The 15,074-nt window shown below is 36.6% G+C and overlaps 1 protein-coding gene across 3 annotated transcripts in view; it reads left to right on the forward strand.

The window, feature by feature from the left end:
* scml4 (Scm polycomb group protein like 4) overlaps nt 1-15,074 on the forward strand; it is a 31,172-nt gene continuing 16,098 nt past the window's right edge. The window contains exons 1-2 of one of the 3 annotated variants that reach the window (XM_048207008.1): nt 1-515; nt 7,878-8,115. In XM_048207008.1, the coding sequence (XP_048062965.1) occupies nt 7,914-8,115 (202 nt within the window). In that variant the 5' untranslated portion in view covers nt 1-515; nt 7,878-7,913. Of the gene's footprint in view, nt 516-7,877; nt 8,116-15,074 lie in introns of those variants that run through there. The other 2 variants (XM_048207009.1, XM_048207011.1) reach the window with 2 other exon arrangements.

The following is a 15,074-nucleotide window of genomic DNA, read 5'->3' on the forward strand; positions in this document are numbered from 1 at the left end:
AGCGAAAATAACCGGATCGGAAACACTGTTTAAAATAGCTCGCAATCCTCCACGGAATTTCACAAACAAGCTTCATCTGGGTTCAAGTGGGTTTGTTCCAAAACCCAAGAACCGAAGAGAGATTTCCAGCTCCCCACACACACACACACATACATGCAGTATTTATGCAATAGGTTTTGGGATACAGTCGGATATCCTGTGTGGGTGTTTTACTCTACATCGTTTTGCATACCTAGGCGAAATATATAAACGTTTCACCATACGTCCCCGTGCCTTGCCATTTAATTAGATCCCCGGGGTGCGGGTCTGTTTGGCACCGTGTCTGCGTGCAAGCGAAACCGGCTGGGTTTTTTGCTCCCGGAGCCCTGGCCGCGGTCCTCGCGCGAATTCACTTCTGCACCGGCGGCGCGGGAAGAAAATCGAGCCCGCAGTCCAGCTGCTGCTGTTGGGGTAAAGTGTTCTGCAAGACTCGGACAGACGACAAATCTAAGCGTTGCAGCCGCCGACAAGCAGAGGTAAATCATTTTGGCTTTTTCCAAGCGGATCTTTGCTCTTGTCAGTGTCATTCGAGACGCCAAGTTCATCGATGCAAATATGAAATGGTCACTGCAATGTCGTCTGACTGGTGATTAATTAACATTATAGACTGTAATTTTTGCAATAACTTACTGTTCGTTACATATCTGTCTGTTAATAAGAGGATATTGAGATAAGATTGCACGTACTGATGATATCACTGAGGTTGGTAGGTGTACAAACAGATTATTTAAATGACGAATTTTTGCAACTTTGAATCTGCAGCATATCAAACTTATTTATTTATTTTCTTCTAATATACTAAGAAATATAGGCCTATTATAAAATACATATTATATTTTACCTGAAGATCTGTTTTAATTACACCCACAGGAAAGAGAAGCCAAAGGTGAGATGTCTTCAAGGTCTCAAATGTTTATCCTAGACAGCAATGAGATTAAATAGAGAAAAATGCTTAAGTCTTCTGCTTTTCAGATTTTCTGAAGAGAAGGAATCTCACATGTGTCACCCTAAGTTTCTCAGAAATGTGCTCAGAACTGGCAAGATACTACAATTAAAAGCCAGAGATTCAAAGATTTCTCATCAACAAATGGTTATTTGTGTCTATTTTTATTTCTCCTAAAGATTTTTTGGGAAACATCTGAGGCGAAGTTGATACTTTAATGAAACATTACTGAGATCTCTGTTATCTAAGTCTCCTGATTTATGAAGAAGCAACCTCTGAGTAATAAACATTTCCTCTGGGTAGGGTTGTTTATGTGTTTTACTCCGCTGGGACAACCTATCTGCCCCACCTGTGCTGGCTCTTGTTTTGCTGGCAATTTCCCTTAAGTACTAAAGGCCTGCATTTCAGCCTGGTGAGATTTGTGAATAAGAAAGCTGATTATGGTTTGTTTTATTGCTTTATTCAGGTACATTTTGCAGAAATATATGGTTTGGTGTATTGTCAGAGCCATTTGTGGACTTTAATGACATGACACTTTAGTCATGATTTCTAACAGTCATCATTTTGGGATAATTATTAATCCCCCAGTAATGTTTTTTTTTTAAAAGAAAAGAAAAAAAAGCAACTTCAGGGATTAAGCATGCCTCAAATGTCTCCTGTGAAGGTTTCTTTCCCCCTTGACACTGACACACACATACACAATGCAGTGGTGTGTGTATTAACAGACCCTCAGGCACTGTGTCAGAGTGAATAAGTGGATACACACATTCTTTATTATTGAACCAAATAAGCCACTAGAGATGGACTGTGTGAAAGTGTGTTTGGTTACAAGGTTAGGAAAACACGCTGGCGTCACAGAGCACTTCAGGGTCATGCAAAAACAGCCCTGCCCTTTTATAGTTTATGGCATGTTCTATGTGAGGAAATACCACTGCATGACAGATACATAATTTTCTGTTGACCTTGTGTTGAAGCATCAGAGATATCAGCAGGATGTTGTAGAGCGCCATACATGGTACTCTAAAATTCACCCTTGTTCCTGGTCTGAAAATGGACCTGAAATAAGACTTGATTGTGGAGTAATTGGCCCAAAAGTGGCTAATCTTTTTTTTGTGTGCCATAGACAGAGAGCCTTTCCAAGTGCTGATATGAGCTCGGCAATTTTCTGAAGTGATTCTTGAGAGTATGATTACGCTTGAGATTTAGCTGGGTGAAATTTCAGAACCTGAAGGTGATTTAGTTGATCCTCACCATGATCTCCCATATTATTTACAAGACCTTCCCCACATCACTTCACTATTACCATTGTTAGACCCTTCCCTGTTTCTGATTGTGCTATTTTCCCATCTATCTTTTTTGCTTTTGTCCCATGGCTCCACCTCCTAGATTTTCAAGTATGTCTCCTAAACACAGTAAAGCTGAAGGAAGGTGTATTTGAATATTTCTCACTGAATGTCGTCCAGAATGAAATTCAGTCTTCTTGTTTTGATGACTCAGCCTATGAGCTCCGCTCTCATCACAGTCAGAAGGAAGAGTTATTTTAGTTTTTTGTTAAGGTTTTGTTGGGTGTGTTAAGGGTCTTAAAAGCTCTCACTATATGGAATTTTTTCCATTTCAAATGGTTTTGCATTTTGAATGCGTTTTTTTGAGGTTCATTCAGTATGTTATGTGTGTTGAGATTACATAACCTTTCAAAAATTCAGGGTCAGTTTTAATGTTTTTGAAAGAAGTCTCTGGCTCACCAAGGCTGCATTTATTTGATAAAAAATACAGTAAATACTGTGAAATATTATTACAATTTAGAATAACTGTTTTAAAATACTTTACAATGTAATTTATTCCTGAAATGGCAAGTATCCCGTCTTCAGTGTCACATGATCCTTCAGAAATCATTCTAATATGCTGATTTGGTACTTTCATAAAACATTTCTTATTATTATCACAGCTGAAAACGGTTGTGCTGCTTAATATTTTTGTGAAACTGTGATACATTGTTTTTTCCAGGATTCTTTGATGATTGGAAAGTTCAAAAGAACAGCATTTATTTGAAATAGTTTTCATTGTCACTTTTGGTCAGTTAATGCTATGGCCGATATTAGAATTAAATTCTATTTTGTCTAAATAAATAAAAAATAAAACATAAAAAATTGATACGGGAATTTAAGCATCACCACATGATAATTTACAGTATGAAAAATGCATGAGGTTTGATAAATATTACATTAAACAGTGCTAATATTAAAATATTAGTGTTTTTAAAGATGAACATTAAGTGAGCATTAGATTGTGGCAAAGGTAATCTAAATAGGGGACTTAAGGCAAATTAATAATACAAAAAAAAAAACTACTGTAAAATATCGGCCAATATTGTGTATCCCAACACGTTATCTCAACACGCCAACCTTACGTGACCCCACAATGTAAATTAAAACAGTTTTTTTAGGCCACTGGTTTGTCTAAAGTTTTAAACATGTGATTATCATGATTTTAAACATATTTTACATTATTTGACAAGTAAAAAATTACTGAGTGCACCTTAGCGTTTTAACATTCCAGAATGATAATTGTGTTTGTGTAGCGAATGTGAATTAAGAGTCAGTCTGTATTTGTCCTGGGCACGAGTGAATATTAATGTTTAAATTCTGAATGTGTCTGTGTCTCTGATTCTGTCTTTTGCTGCTGAAGTAATTTCTCAAGGGGAGACTAAGCCTCTCTCAGCCTACAGAGCACAAGGGCAAATACGAATAAATATGATAAAATATGGATGAATGCTAATAAAGCAGTGGCCAAGTGTGGCCCTCACTAAAAGGATTATCTGGAAGGGCAGGCATTATTACAGGGTCAGCTGCCGGTCTGCCGTGAGAGCAAAGCATGCAAACTTCTGCATCCAGATTACTCATCTCTGTTTTATTTATTATATAATAACTAAAAGGGGATGAGAGTTCAGGTTTGATTTATTTTAATTTTTTTTTTGTGTGGTAGTGAAACCTAGCTCTCTTTTAAACTGATTTGTTGTGCTGAAGGCGAGGGAAGTATCAAATGTAATCCAGCTGTTAGGTTGTGATATGACTGGGTCTCATTACTCTCATTAAACTGAGTGGTTTATTATTAGTGATTACTTCAACCCCCTGGTAAACTGACTTACATCGCCCATCGGCCACTGTTTACAACCCTTTGTTACACTCGTTTTTTTCCTGGAATTAGCTCACTTACAGAATATTCAAAGATCAGCGACCACATTGATTTGGTTGTTAAATTAAAATGAGTAATGGAGTGGCCAAAAAAAAAGAAAAATCAAACAAATTGTAGGACTATTTTTCTCTGCACTCCATACACTGTTATGCACAATTTAAAAATCCAACAACTTCAAACATGTAACACAGTGTCATAGTCAAGAAAATGTTGCAATCCTTGCCTGAATACCTTACAAATAAGCAGTGATTTGACTTTTTCCATTTAGATGCACACTCTAATATCAAATGTTTCCTTTAGCAGGAAATCTGGACTTATGAAAGTATAATCAAAACCGTATGAGTTGGCAATGTAAAAGGGTTCATGATTCATTAAATTAACCCAATACCTTTGTTGAGGATTATGTTCGCGAATACATGTATCGAAAAAGCCACAAAGGCTACCAACCAGTAAAATATAAATTCATGAAAACTATAGGTTGGTTCACCTTGTGGTTCATTTTTGGACAGAATAACAGATTTCCTATTAAGACTGTAAAGAGATGGCTCAAAGGATGCTTGGAATAGAAATTAAAAGACAGGAAGAGGGAGGGAGAGAAAGGGACTTTTAATTTTTTTTTTTTTTTTTTTGGTCTTGTGTGGTAAAAAGTCATCTATTCTCCTCCAGTCCAGTTTTCCTAACAATAGCTTTACTGTTTGGCACAGTTGGCTAATTTGCATCTCATTTTTATAATAATTACTTTTCTGTTCATCAGTAGAAGTCATTGTGATTTTTTTTTTTTTTTTATCCAAATTCAACATCTGATTTTCATGATGCATTTTTGTTTTGATGCTGAGAGGGTTGGAAATGGTTTATTTGTGGTTATAAAGAACTGGAATCTGAAAACTACTGAAAGTAGTTTTTTCAGAAAAAAATAATTCTATTGGTGATGCTTAAAGGGATTGTCCTCCAAAAAATGAAAATTCTTTCATCATTTGCTCACCCTCGTGTCATTACAAACCTGTATTTCTTTCTGCCTTCTGCTAAACACAAAAGAACATGTTTTGAAGAATGTTGGTATCCAAATATTTTTGGTTCCCATTGACTTCTATTGTATTTATTGACCAAACAATAGAAGCCAATGGGAACTACAACTGTTTGTATACCAACATTCTTCAAAATATATCCTTTTAAGAAAATCATAGAGAATTGGAATTTTTGGGTAAACTATACCTTTAAGTCAGAGCTAAGTCAGGTTGGGTAGCAGGTAATTTGGGGGATGCATTCCTCTTTAGTTGGTTTTACGGTTTCAGCGTCCTCAAAATTATATCCCTGTTAAATGGCATTTGTTGCAGTTATCAATGTTTCTGAGAGAACTAAAAAATATGATCTTGAGATATAGGACTGACTTAGTGTGATAAGTGATTTCATTCCACTGGGAAATGTAACTTTGCAGTGGAGAACCTCATGTAGATTACATGTGTAGTTTGTTCAATTTGAAATCCACAGTTTCCTGTAGTGGTGTGTATCCTGGTAAACCTTACATTGTGAGGACCAGCTGTCCCCACAAAGAAATGTTTGACTTTGTGGGGATGTTTTTTTTTTTTTGGTCCCCATGAGGAAAACAGCCTTTAAATCATTCTAAATTATGTTTTTTTATGTAAAAATGCAGAAAGTTTTCTGTGAGGGTTGTGTTTAGGAAACCCACCATCTGTGTGTGTGTGATGTCCTGACCACTTTGGGTCATCTTTACTTTAAAGATGTATTGCATCACCACTCGGCAGAATAACAAGCATGCCCACCCAGTGAGTGGGTCAGAAATTGCTGCCAAGACATATTCCTTTGCCAAAAAAAGTGCTTGGTCTGATTTTTTTATTGCACTGACAAAGATGCTTGGGAACCTCTAATGCAATGACTCGTTCAATACCCTGATTTCAGGTCAATGAAAACATTCCTTACACTTCAGAAGGTACTTGTACATGCTTTTATGTGTGTAACTGGAGTTCTGGAGTATTAAGAGCTGCTGGAATTTGTTACCCAAGTCCAAGAGTGCCTCGGACATGGACTTTTGCTAGCCACTGTTTACATCTATTCAGGTCACTATCCAACTCATAGCTGTTTTTTTTCTTTTGATGTATCTCTTGAAGCTTGATGTTGCCCAGAAGTTTTTTGGATCACATTGATTCAAATGGTTTTCTGCTGTGTGCATTTTCTTCCAAGCTAATGAGGTCTGTTTACTCCCTGAGCAAAACTGAAGAAGCACAACACTATATTCGCACCAAAAGCAAAGCGCAAAGGCACTTCTTTAATGCAAAAAAAAATATATATATATATCAATATATAACACACCCAACAAAAATTTCCTACATGTATAAATGCACATTTTACATTTTGTTAAGAATTACTTTTCATGATATCATTAGCTTTTGCTCTGCTAATTTTTTTCTTTTACCATATTTCTTTTTTTTATTATTATTATTAAAATGATTTTTCATTGTACTCAGAGACAAGATTGCTCCACTGACAGATGTCTATCCAGACAAACCATTTGCAGACACTTGTTAAGAAAAAATAGTTAAATAATTAGTTCACTTCAGAATTAAATTTTCCTGATCATTTACTCACCCACATGTCATCCAAGATGTTCATGTCTTTCTTTCTTCAGTCGAAAAAAATTAAGGTTTTTGATGAAAACATTCCAGATTTTTCTCCATATAGTGGACTTCAGTGGGGTTCAGTGGGTTGAAGGTCCAAATTGCAGTTTCAGTGCAGCTTGGAAAGGGCTCCACATGATCCGAGACGAGGAATAAGGGTCTTATCTTAAGAAACGATTGGTAATTTTCTAAAAAAAAAAAAATTATATACTCTTTAACCACAAATGCTCGTCTTGCACTGCAGAAATGTCATGTGTGACGGAGGCGGAAGTACCGTGGGAGGGTGAAAAACTCCATCTCATTTTCTCCTCCAATTTCAAAATAGTCAGATATTTTTTTTGTAAAGGGCATTTGGCTTAATTTTTGCACATTCGCTTTGTAGACATTGGATCGGTACATCCACCTATGTCATGCGTGACCTTTGTAACGTGATTATGGCAGATTGCAGAGCAGTGCAAGACAAGCATTTGTGGGTTGTTTTTTTTTAAGAAAATTACCATTTCGCTAGATAAGACCCTTATTGGGATTGTCTGGGATTGTGTAGAGCCCTTTGAAGCTGCACTGAAACTGCAATTTGGGCTTTCAACCCATTAAACCCCACTGAAGTCCACTGAAGTCCACTATATGGAGAAAAATCCTGGAAAGTTTTCATCAAAAACCTTAATTTCTTTTTCAACTGAAGAAAGAAAGACATAAACATCTTGGATGACATGGGTGTGAGTAAATTATCAGGAAATTTTCATTCAAAAGTGAACTAATCCTTTAAATAAAATGACATATTATTTAGATTTCAAATCTTCAAAGATTTGTAAATTTAGACCTTTAAATTCCCAGTGTTAATATAATCAATTTTATAATGGATAATGAGAATGAGATTCCAATGGCGTAGCCTGCTTTTTCCACTCTTCTCCTCAGAGAATGATGGAAGCCATTTAAAATATATTGGTCATTTTGTTTACATTAGATGTTAGGCTACTTGTTACCTTAAAGGAAACAGTATAGATGTAGCTAAAAATGATTTCATGCACACTAGTCTAATGTTCTCAATTATGTATGTTTGTGTCTCCCAGTGTAATGTTTTGGTCGATGCGCGAGTCGCTGTGGGAATGAGACTGCGTGGCAGGGATTTGGAGGATTCCACTGTCTCCTGGATACCAAGCGTCCTGGGTGTGCAGAGCGTCAGGCTCCGCCTTCGCCTTGATCGCCGTGACGACAGGGGGAGGGGCTTTTGGCAACTGGTTGACCTGGGAGAGGAAGCGCAGAGTGGGCAGCGGATACGTGATAGGACACCTCCTACTTGTTCACAAAGTAAGACGTTCATTCATGATAACTACAGTTCAAAGGCAGAATTCACAAACATATATTATCCATGCTTGATCCTGAATTGCCAAGTTGCTGTTTAAAATGATAAGAACTTTGTGGATGTTATATTAGCGTTATAGTTGTTATTCTCCCTTATGATGCTGTTTACTCACATCCTGTTCTTGAATGGAAAAAGGTCAGTTCTATATTGTATAAAATGCTATGCATACAGAGACCTGTTTGTATAATACCTTCATTAATAGGGATTTAAATGGTTCTCCAGCTGGTGAAAAGGACCACAAATATATGATTGGGTACAAGAGGGAAAAAGAATGAAAGACAGATAGAATGGAAGAGTGAGAAGATCCTCCGTTCATTACATTGGACCCTGGGATTCTGCGCTGCTTGGCTCCAAAAAGATTAATGGAGATTAATGTGTCATTCTTAATTATTGCAGTCCCTGTTCTCACGCTGTGTGAAGACAGATGTTCCTTCGCTTTTTATTATGTTTTTTGCTTTTTTGGGGTGAAATAGTATATAGTACTGTACTTGTCTAACACATACACTAATTTTTGGTGGTATTTATTTTTTAGATTTTGATCACATGGTCTTCAGTATCAGGTTTCCCTTGTCTGTTGCTATGGCAACTTGCCATGTATGAAGTAAATAACTTATTGCTGTTGTTTGTAAGGGGAAACACATCAATTTATTTTCTTTCTTTCTTCACAAAACCCCTCCTCTGTGCTAGGCGTTGGCTGGAGGACTTGACAAACAATGCTCGATTATGTTTCTTTTGTAATTTTGATTTGAGTTAGTAGGTGTGTGTGTATGTGCGCATTTTTGTGACACATCAGGACACAAATTTGTATAATAACATGGGTATGACATAGGTATTACAAGTAGAGGGTGACTTATAAGGACATTACCCCATGTCCCCATTTTTCTAAAGGCTTATAAATCAAACAGAATGAGTTTTTTTTTGAGAAAGTAAAAATGTGCAGTTTCCTGTGATAGGTAGGTTTAGGTGTTGGGTTGGTGTAGGGTGATAGAAAATATGGTTTGTACAGTATAAAAAACATTACGCCTATGGAATGTCCCCACAGTTCACAAAAACAAACGTGTGTGTGTGCTCACATTATATTGCATGTTTTGTGCAAGTGTGCAATCAGTGGGAATGTTCCAGGCATGTGACTCTGAAACCAGAAATTGATGATCGTTCTTTGCTTGGCTCACCTAGAGCTTTTGTTCCAGTGAAAGCAGCATTTTGTTGATATTTTGTGAACATTATAAAATGCTGTGACAATAGTCTCAAAAGAATAATGTGAAAATTGTGATAATAATGATAGATTCTGTAAATAATGATAGAAAATGGTTTATTTCTAATGATCTTCTGGTACTTTTTTTCTGTTTTCTCTGACATCATGCATGCCACATTTGTCACGGTGAATTAAAAAATTAAATTTCAAAACCTTTTAAACTAAGGTGTTGTACCGTGCTCTCCAGCTTCCTCTCCTTCTCCTCCATTTACATAGACACGTACATGAACGTACACTCACGCAGTAGTTGTCCGTCATCTGCAGTGTTAATGGGTTTGAGATGATTGAGTCGCCACTAAAGATGAATCCATGACTTTAATTAACTTTTGATTTATTGGCTTCTGTATTCCAGGCATAATTAGAAATTAAATATAGTGATCAGCTGGATGGGTGAATGGCGCCCAGTTCTGCGTCAGGCTGTGAAATGGCTGTCTAAATGTGTTTCAGAGTGCAGTGTCCAATGAGACAGCCGTGAGTGTCCCTTTTCTGAGTTTTATATTTCACTGGTTTTCAGCTGATGGGTTCCGGTAATATGCCAAATATAAATACAATATTTAATCTAGTGTTTATGCCAGGTGTTTGTAAATACAAAATAGTCTAATTTATTTCCTATCTAGCCTATGTCACATTAATTATTTTATAGGGGTGTAACGGTACGCGTATTTGTACCGAACGGTTCATGAGGCAAATTCCAAATGGAAGTGATCATCCCTAAGTGAGAAGGGCACGCGCGTGCCGTATGTAGCCGTTTGGAATACACTTGGCAAAGGGAGCGGCGTAATTTCCTCATTATCTTCAGCTGGGATGTTCCCGTGACAATGCTGTTTTAACGGCAAAATTCTTTTTTTTCTTTTTTTTCTTTTAAAAAAAAAATAAAAATCATACATTTTATATATTAAAATGTTTTTTAAAATATGCTATATAATATATAAAAAGTAGTATATATAAAACTTTTAAAAATATAAATTGTATATTTATTTATGCCAGCGCTGCGTTGTCACGGGAACATCCCAGCTGAAGATAATGAGGAAATTACGCAGCTCCCTTTGCCAAGTGTATTCCAAACGGCTACATACAGTACGCACGTGCCCTGCTCACATAGGGTATAGGGATGATCACTTCTAGGGCTGCAACAAATGATTATTTTGATAATCGATTAATCTATCGATTATTAGAACGATTAATCGACTAATCGTCGATTATTGCACTGATTAATCAGTAAGCTTTGTTTGATTATTCTACTTTAGCAATTAGTTAAAATATTGAGTTATGCTGTACTTTAACTAGTAAATAAAACAAGAAAATCACTTCAGCTTTTAAATGTGTATTTTTAATAATTTTCAAGCCAACTGAATAGACCAATATCCTTCAGGTTAAAAAAATATAATGTAATTATGTGTTTTTTTTTTGATAAATTAAACAACAACATACATACACACACATATTATATATCACACACACAAACTATCGAGTTTATGGTCATTGAATGGCTTTCCTGAGGTAAATGTTACATTTTGTGCAATATATTTGTTTGCAAGTTTTATTGACTTCTTTCTGTGGTTAAAACTCTGATTAAGTGATTACAATAGAGATGGATTCATTTCAGTAAGTACTTTTTGATGTTCATTCATGTTTATTTCGCGCTGTAATAGAGAGGAATAGGTTCACATGCCGCTTGAACAGAGGTGTTACAGCGATGTGCCACACAATGTTAAACAGCGTCACCACCACAAGTATTGTTTGAATCCCGTAGTAATATTGACTGAATTTAAAAGCTTAGACTTAGTTTTATATCAAAAGTAACCTGATCTGTCAGTGTGTTGTCTGTGTCCTCTTTGCTCTGCGATGCATCTTTCACTGTGTGAGAAAATGAACGTGTGGCGTGAGAACAGTGAGTTTGAATGAGAGTTGGTGGCCCTGCATGACAGTATTCTGTAGTTATGCTAAACGTTATGTTTGTTATGTTTATGCTATGTTAATCTCCCACATTTCACGGGTTCGACTTCGTTTGCACTGTCCTCTCCAAAGCGCTGACTTCTTTTATTGGATTGGATCCGGGAGGGCTGCATTACAGTATTGCGCTACAGCGCCCCACTGGTTACACCGCGTTATTGCAGGCCCTTCAAATAGGTCGTATGAGATCAAGAGACTATTCGACAACAAAAATATTTGTCGACAATTTTTTATTGTCGACGTTGTCGATAATGTCGACTAATCGTTTCAGCCCTAATCACTTCCATTTGGAATTTGCCCCGTGAATGAATACGTGTAGCGTTACACCCCTAAAACTCACCCTCATGTCATTAGCACAAATGAAGATCTCTTTAATGTCCCTTCATTGACAGCTTATGCAACTACCACTTTCAAGGCTCAGAAAGGTAGTAAAGACATCATTAAAGTAATCCACGTGGCCCAAGTGGTTTAACCTCAATTTCATGAAGCGATGCGAGTTCTTTGTTTTCCCAAAAAGCATAATTTACCACCTTATTTACAAAATATTCATCTCCAACAGGCATTCGCGCAACGCCTGCATGCATTGCACACAACATGCATGCATTGTGGTGCTCTTGTGAACTCGTTGGAGATTAACATTTTGTAAATGAAGCGGTCAATTGTTTTTATTTGTGTAAACAAAGTACTTGTGTTGCTTCATAAAATTGAGGTTAAACTACTGGAGTCACATTGATGTCTTCTTTACTACCTTTCTGGGGCTTGAAAGTGGTAGTTACGTAGGCTGTCAATGGACGACAGAAAACTCTCAGATTTCATTAAAAAGATCTTCATTTGTGTTCTGAAGATAAATGAGTCTTACGGGTTTGGAATGACATGAGGGTGGGTAATTAATGACAGAATTTTCACTTTTGTGTGATATACAGTTTTGATGGTATGCTGGATCACTATTTAGTTCTAGTGTTAAATGTGGGTCCTAAGTCAAAACCAGAACCACTGCTTTGATTTGTATAGAGGCTTTGGTTTTGTGAATAATGTGTCAGGCTAGCTGGGTTTCTAGCACAGTTTCCATGAGTTTGCTCATTGTTTTTGGTTTGCATCCTCTTAGTGGCCAGTAAGACGGCTCCCTAGAAACCACTGTCTTTCAGCCATGGGAGCGGATGTGATTTCTGTGATAGCAGCTAGAGCTCTGACTGCCAGCAAGACTCTTTAAATCCCGAAGATAATTTTCTTTCTTTCTTTCTTTCTTTCTTTCTTTCTTTCTTTCTTTCTTTCTACCTACATTGGCAAATGTGCTGTTGTCATAGCAACCCACATAGATTATTGATCTTGCTGATGACCCATTTGATTTTGTGTACATGTATTGTAGTTTGAACTTTGCTGGTGCTGTTGTTTCTGTGTTCACGTGTTCATTCATTTGTTGTGTTCAAAGCATACGGCTCTTTGTGTTTTAAAGGGCTTGTGGGTAAATATACATGTAAATATTGAAAACGTGTTGTTTTTGTACTGTTTGTTGCATCTTATAGGCTAGGCTATTTATTTATTTAGCATTTTGAGCATTCTGTGCAATATTTTTTTTTTTAATGGTACACATGCCAACTATATGCATTTAACAGACATGCAATATAATCATCTTCTTCTAAATTCTTCTTCTTATTTTTATTATTATAGTTTAATTTTCTTTTAACCGAAAAGTATGGCATGGTGATGCTGAATTTGAACCATTTGTGTGTGTGTGTGTGGTGGGACTTGAAAGACAATTGTCTTGACCTTCTGTTGACCTGGAAGCAGTTTATCACATGCAAGTATCCAAGTGGGAGGTCAAGGACAGGTCTGTTTGATGGAAGCTGTGTAGAAGGCCCAGTTGTGGGGATGCTGCGTGTGTTTGTGTGACGGAAACAAGAAAGTGTACAAGTTTCGTAGTGCTTGCAGTCTTACTGTAGCAGCAAGGTGCTGATAGAAGGGGCCAAAATGTAATTTATTGCCTCACTGCTCAATGGTTTAAACCTTTTATGTAAAGACTTTTCCTGAATCTTATTTCACTGTCCAGCTTACATAGTGCCTAATCTTTAGCTTGTGTATCTAACAACATTCTCCTGCACAGAGCAAGTCAGCGGATACATGACTACACTGTCTGTACACTCGCCAGCATGTGATAGTGTGAGTGTGTGTGGTACACGAGCCAGACCCCCCCCCCTCCCACCCCACCTCCGACTCAGGGAGTGTTACACATTCCCAGCGTTCTTCTGAGGGGGGTCGGAAGGGAAGAAGGAAGCCTCTTCCAGCTCTGTACAATGCTAGGACTCAGTCTGTCAGAGCGGTGTTGGGATTATCCTGTAGTTCCAATCATAACTCCTTCAGTTATCAGGCCAAGATTGGGGGGCTTTATCCAACTGCACCTAGTGAAATCATCTGCTTGGGTTTGTCTGGTTGAATGTGTGCATGTGCGCTCCATGGTTAATGAAGCTATCTTCTCAATGACAAGTGACTAGCACCACCGCTGATGAGTGAATGTTACAGCAAAGTAAAAACTTATGAAAAAAGTGCTCAGAAGCGTTCAGGCAGTGCTGTTGTGTGCTGTTGGTAATAGGCAAGTTTAATATTTCCTCTGGTTTGCCTTTCTATATATTGTAGCCTATATGGGTTTTCTGACGTGATGTTTTTCATTTGCTCTTTTCTTGCATTTTATTGTGCTGTTTGTGTTATAAATTTTTCATAGTAGTCTTCTTACATCAAAACTGCAAAATGGTGGTAGGCCTTCTGTGATTCACAATAAAGCACCTGAATTTTAATAAAAGAGGTTAGATAAAGTATTGTCCTCCAAGCTTTAATAAAGAGGTTATAGGGTATTTAAAACTATGGAGTTTGAAGTCCATTGTTTAAGATTATTAATTAACCTGAAAGGGACTAGAACATTCAAGAGCTGGATATAGGCTAATATTTATTTATTTGTTTATTATTTATTGTTTGTTAGCTCTTAAAACATAGACAAATATTTTGCATCATGAGTTCATAGCTTGTCAGTGTCACTAAATAATATAACGCTACATTATTTAAGCTATTAAAATCTGTGCAAAATGTACTGGTAATAACAAGGGACCGTAGAACTTTAAATAACTTATTTTTTTATTATAGAAAATATAATTTCGAACACATAAAGGTACTGTAGGTATACATATTTCTTTGTTGAATATGATAAAATGTTCCCAATTACAGGATAATTCATGCTTTTTTTTTAACAGTATTTTAGATTTCAATTGCATGTTATCTTTTAAAATATAATATGATTATTTTTTACCTTATATACTAAGGCAACTGTAGGCTAGTACTAACATTACATTTACAGTATATTAAAATTAGTTTTTTTTTTTTTTTTGCAGTGTTGTTGCAGGGTTATTATGTTCATTGTGTCTGCAGAATACAGAAAAAAACTTGAAATCGGTTTCCTTTCCAAATTATGTGACAGAACGCATGCATATTTTGCCATGTTTTTTTGAAGGTTTTTTAATGTTATATAAATGTCTCACTATAACTAGGCTACCAATTTGTTGTAGTTTAGCCTGTAGATTTAAACCTACTGGGAGAATCTTCAAAATCAGTTTTACACATTTAAAACGTTATTTTGTGTATTGCCCCAAACATTTAACTACTCTAAAGGTTTTTTCGTTTTTTTTTCTTGTAAAACAAGTCGCCAGCGCT

This window comes from Megalobrama amblycephala, linkage group LG11, assembly GCF_018812025.1.
Source record: "Megalobrama amblycephala isolate DHTTF-2021 linkage group LG11, ASM1881202v1, whole genome shotgun sequence".
NCBI classification, from domain to species: Eukaryota; Metazoa; Chordata; class Actinopteri; order Cypriniformes; family Xenocyprididae; genus Megalobrama; species Megalobrama amblycephala.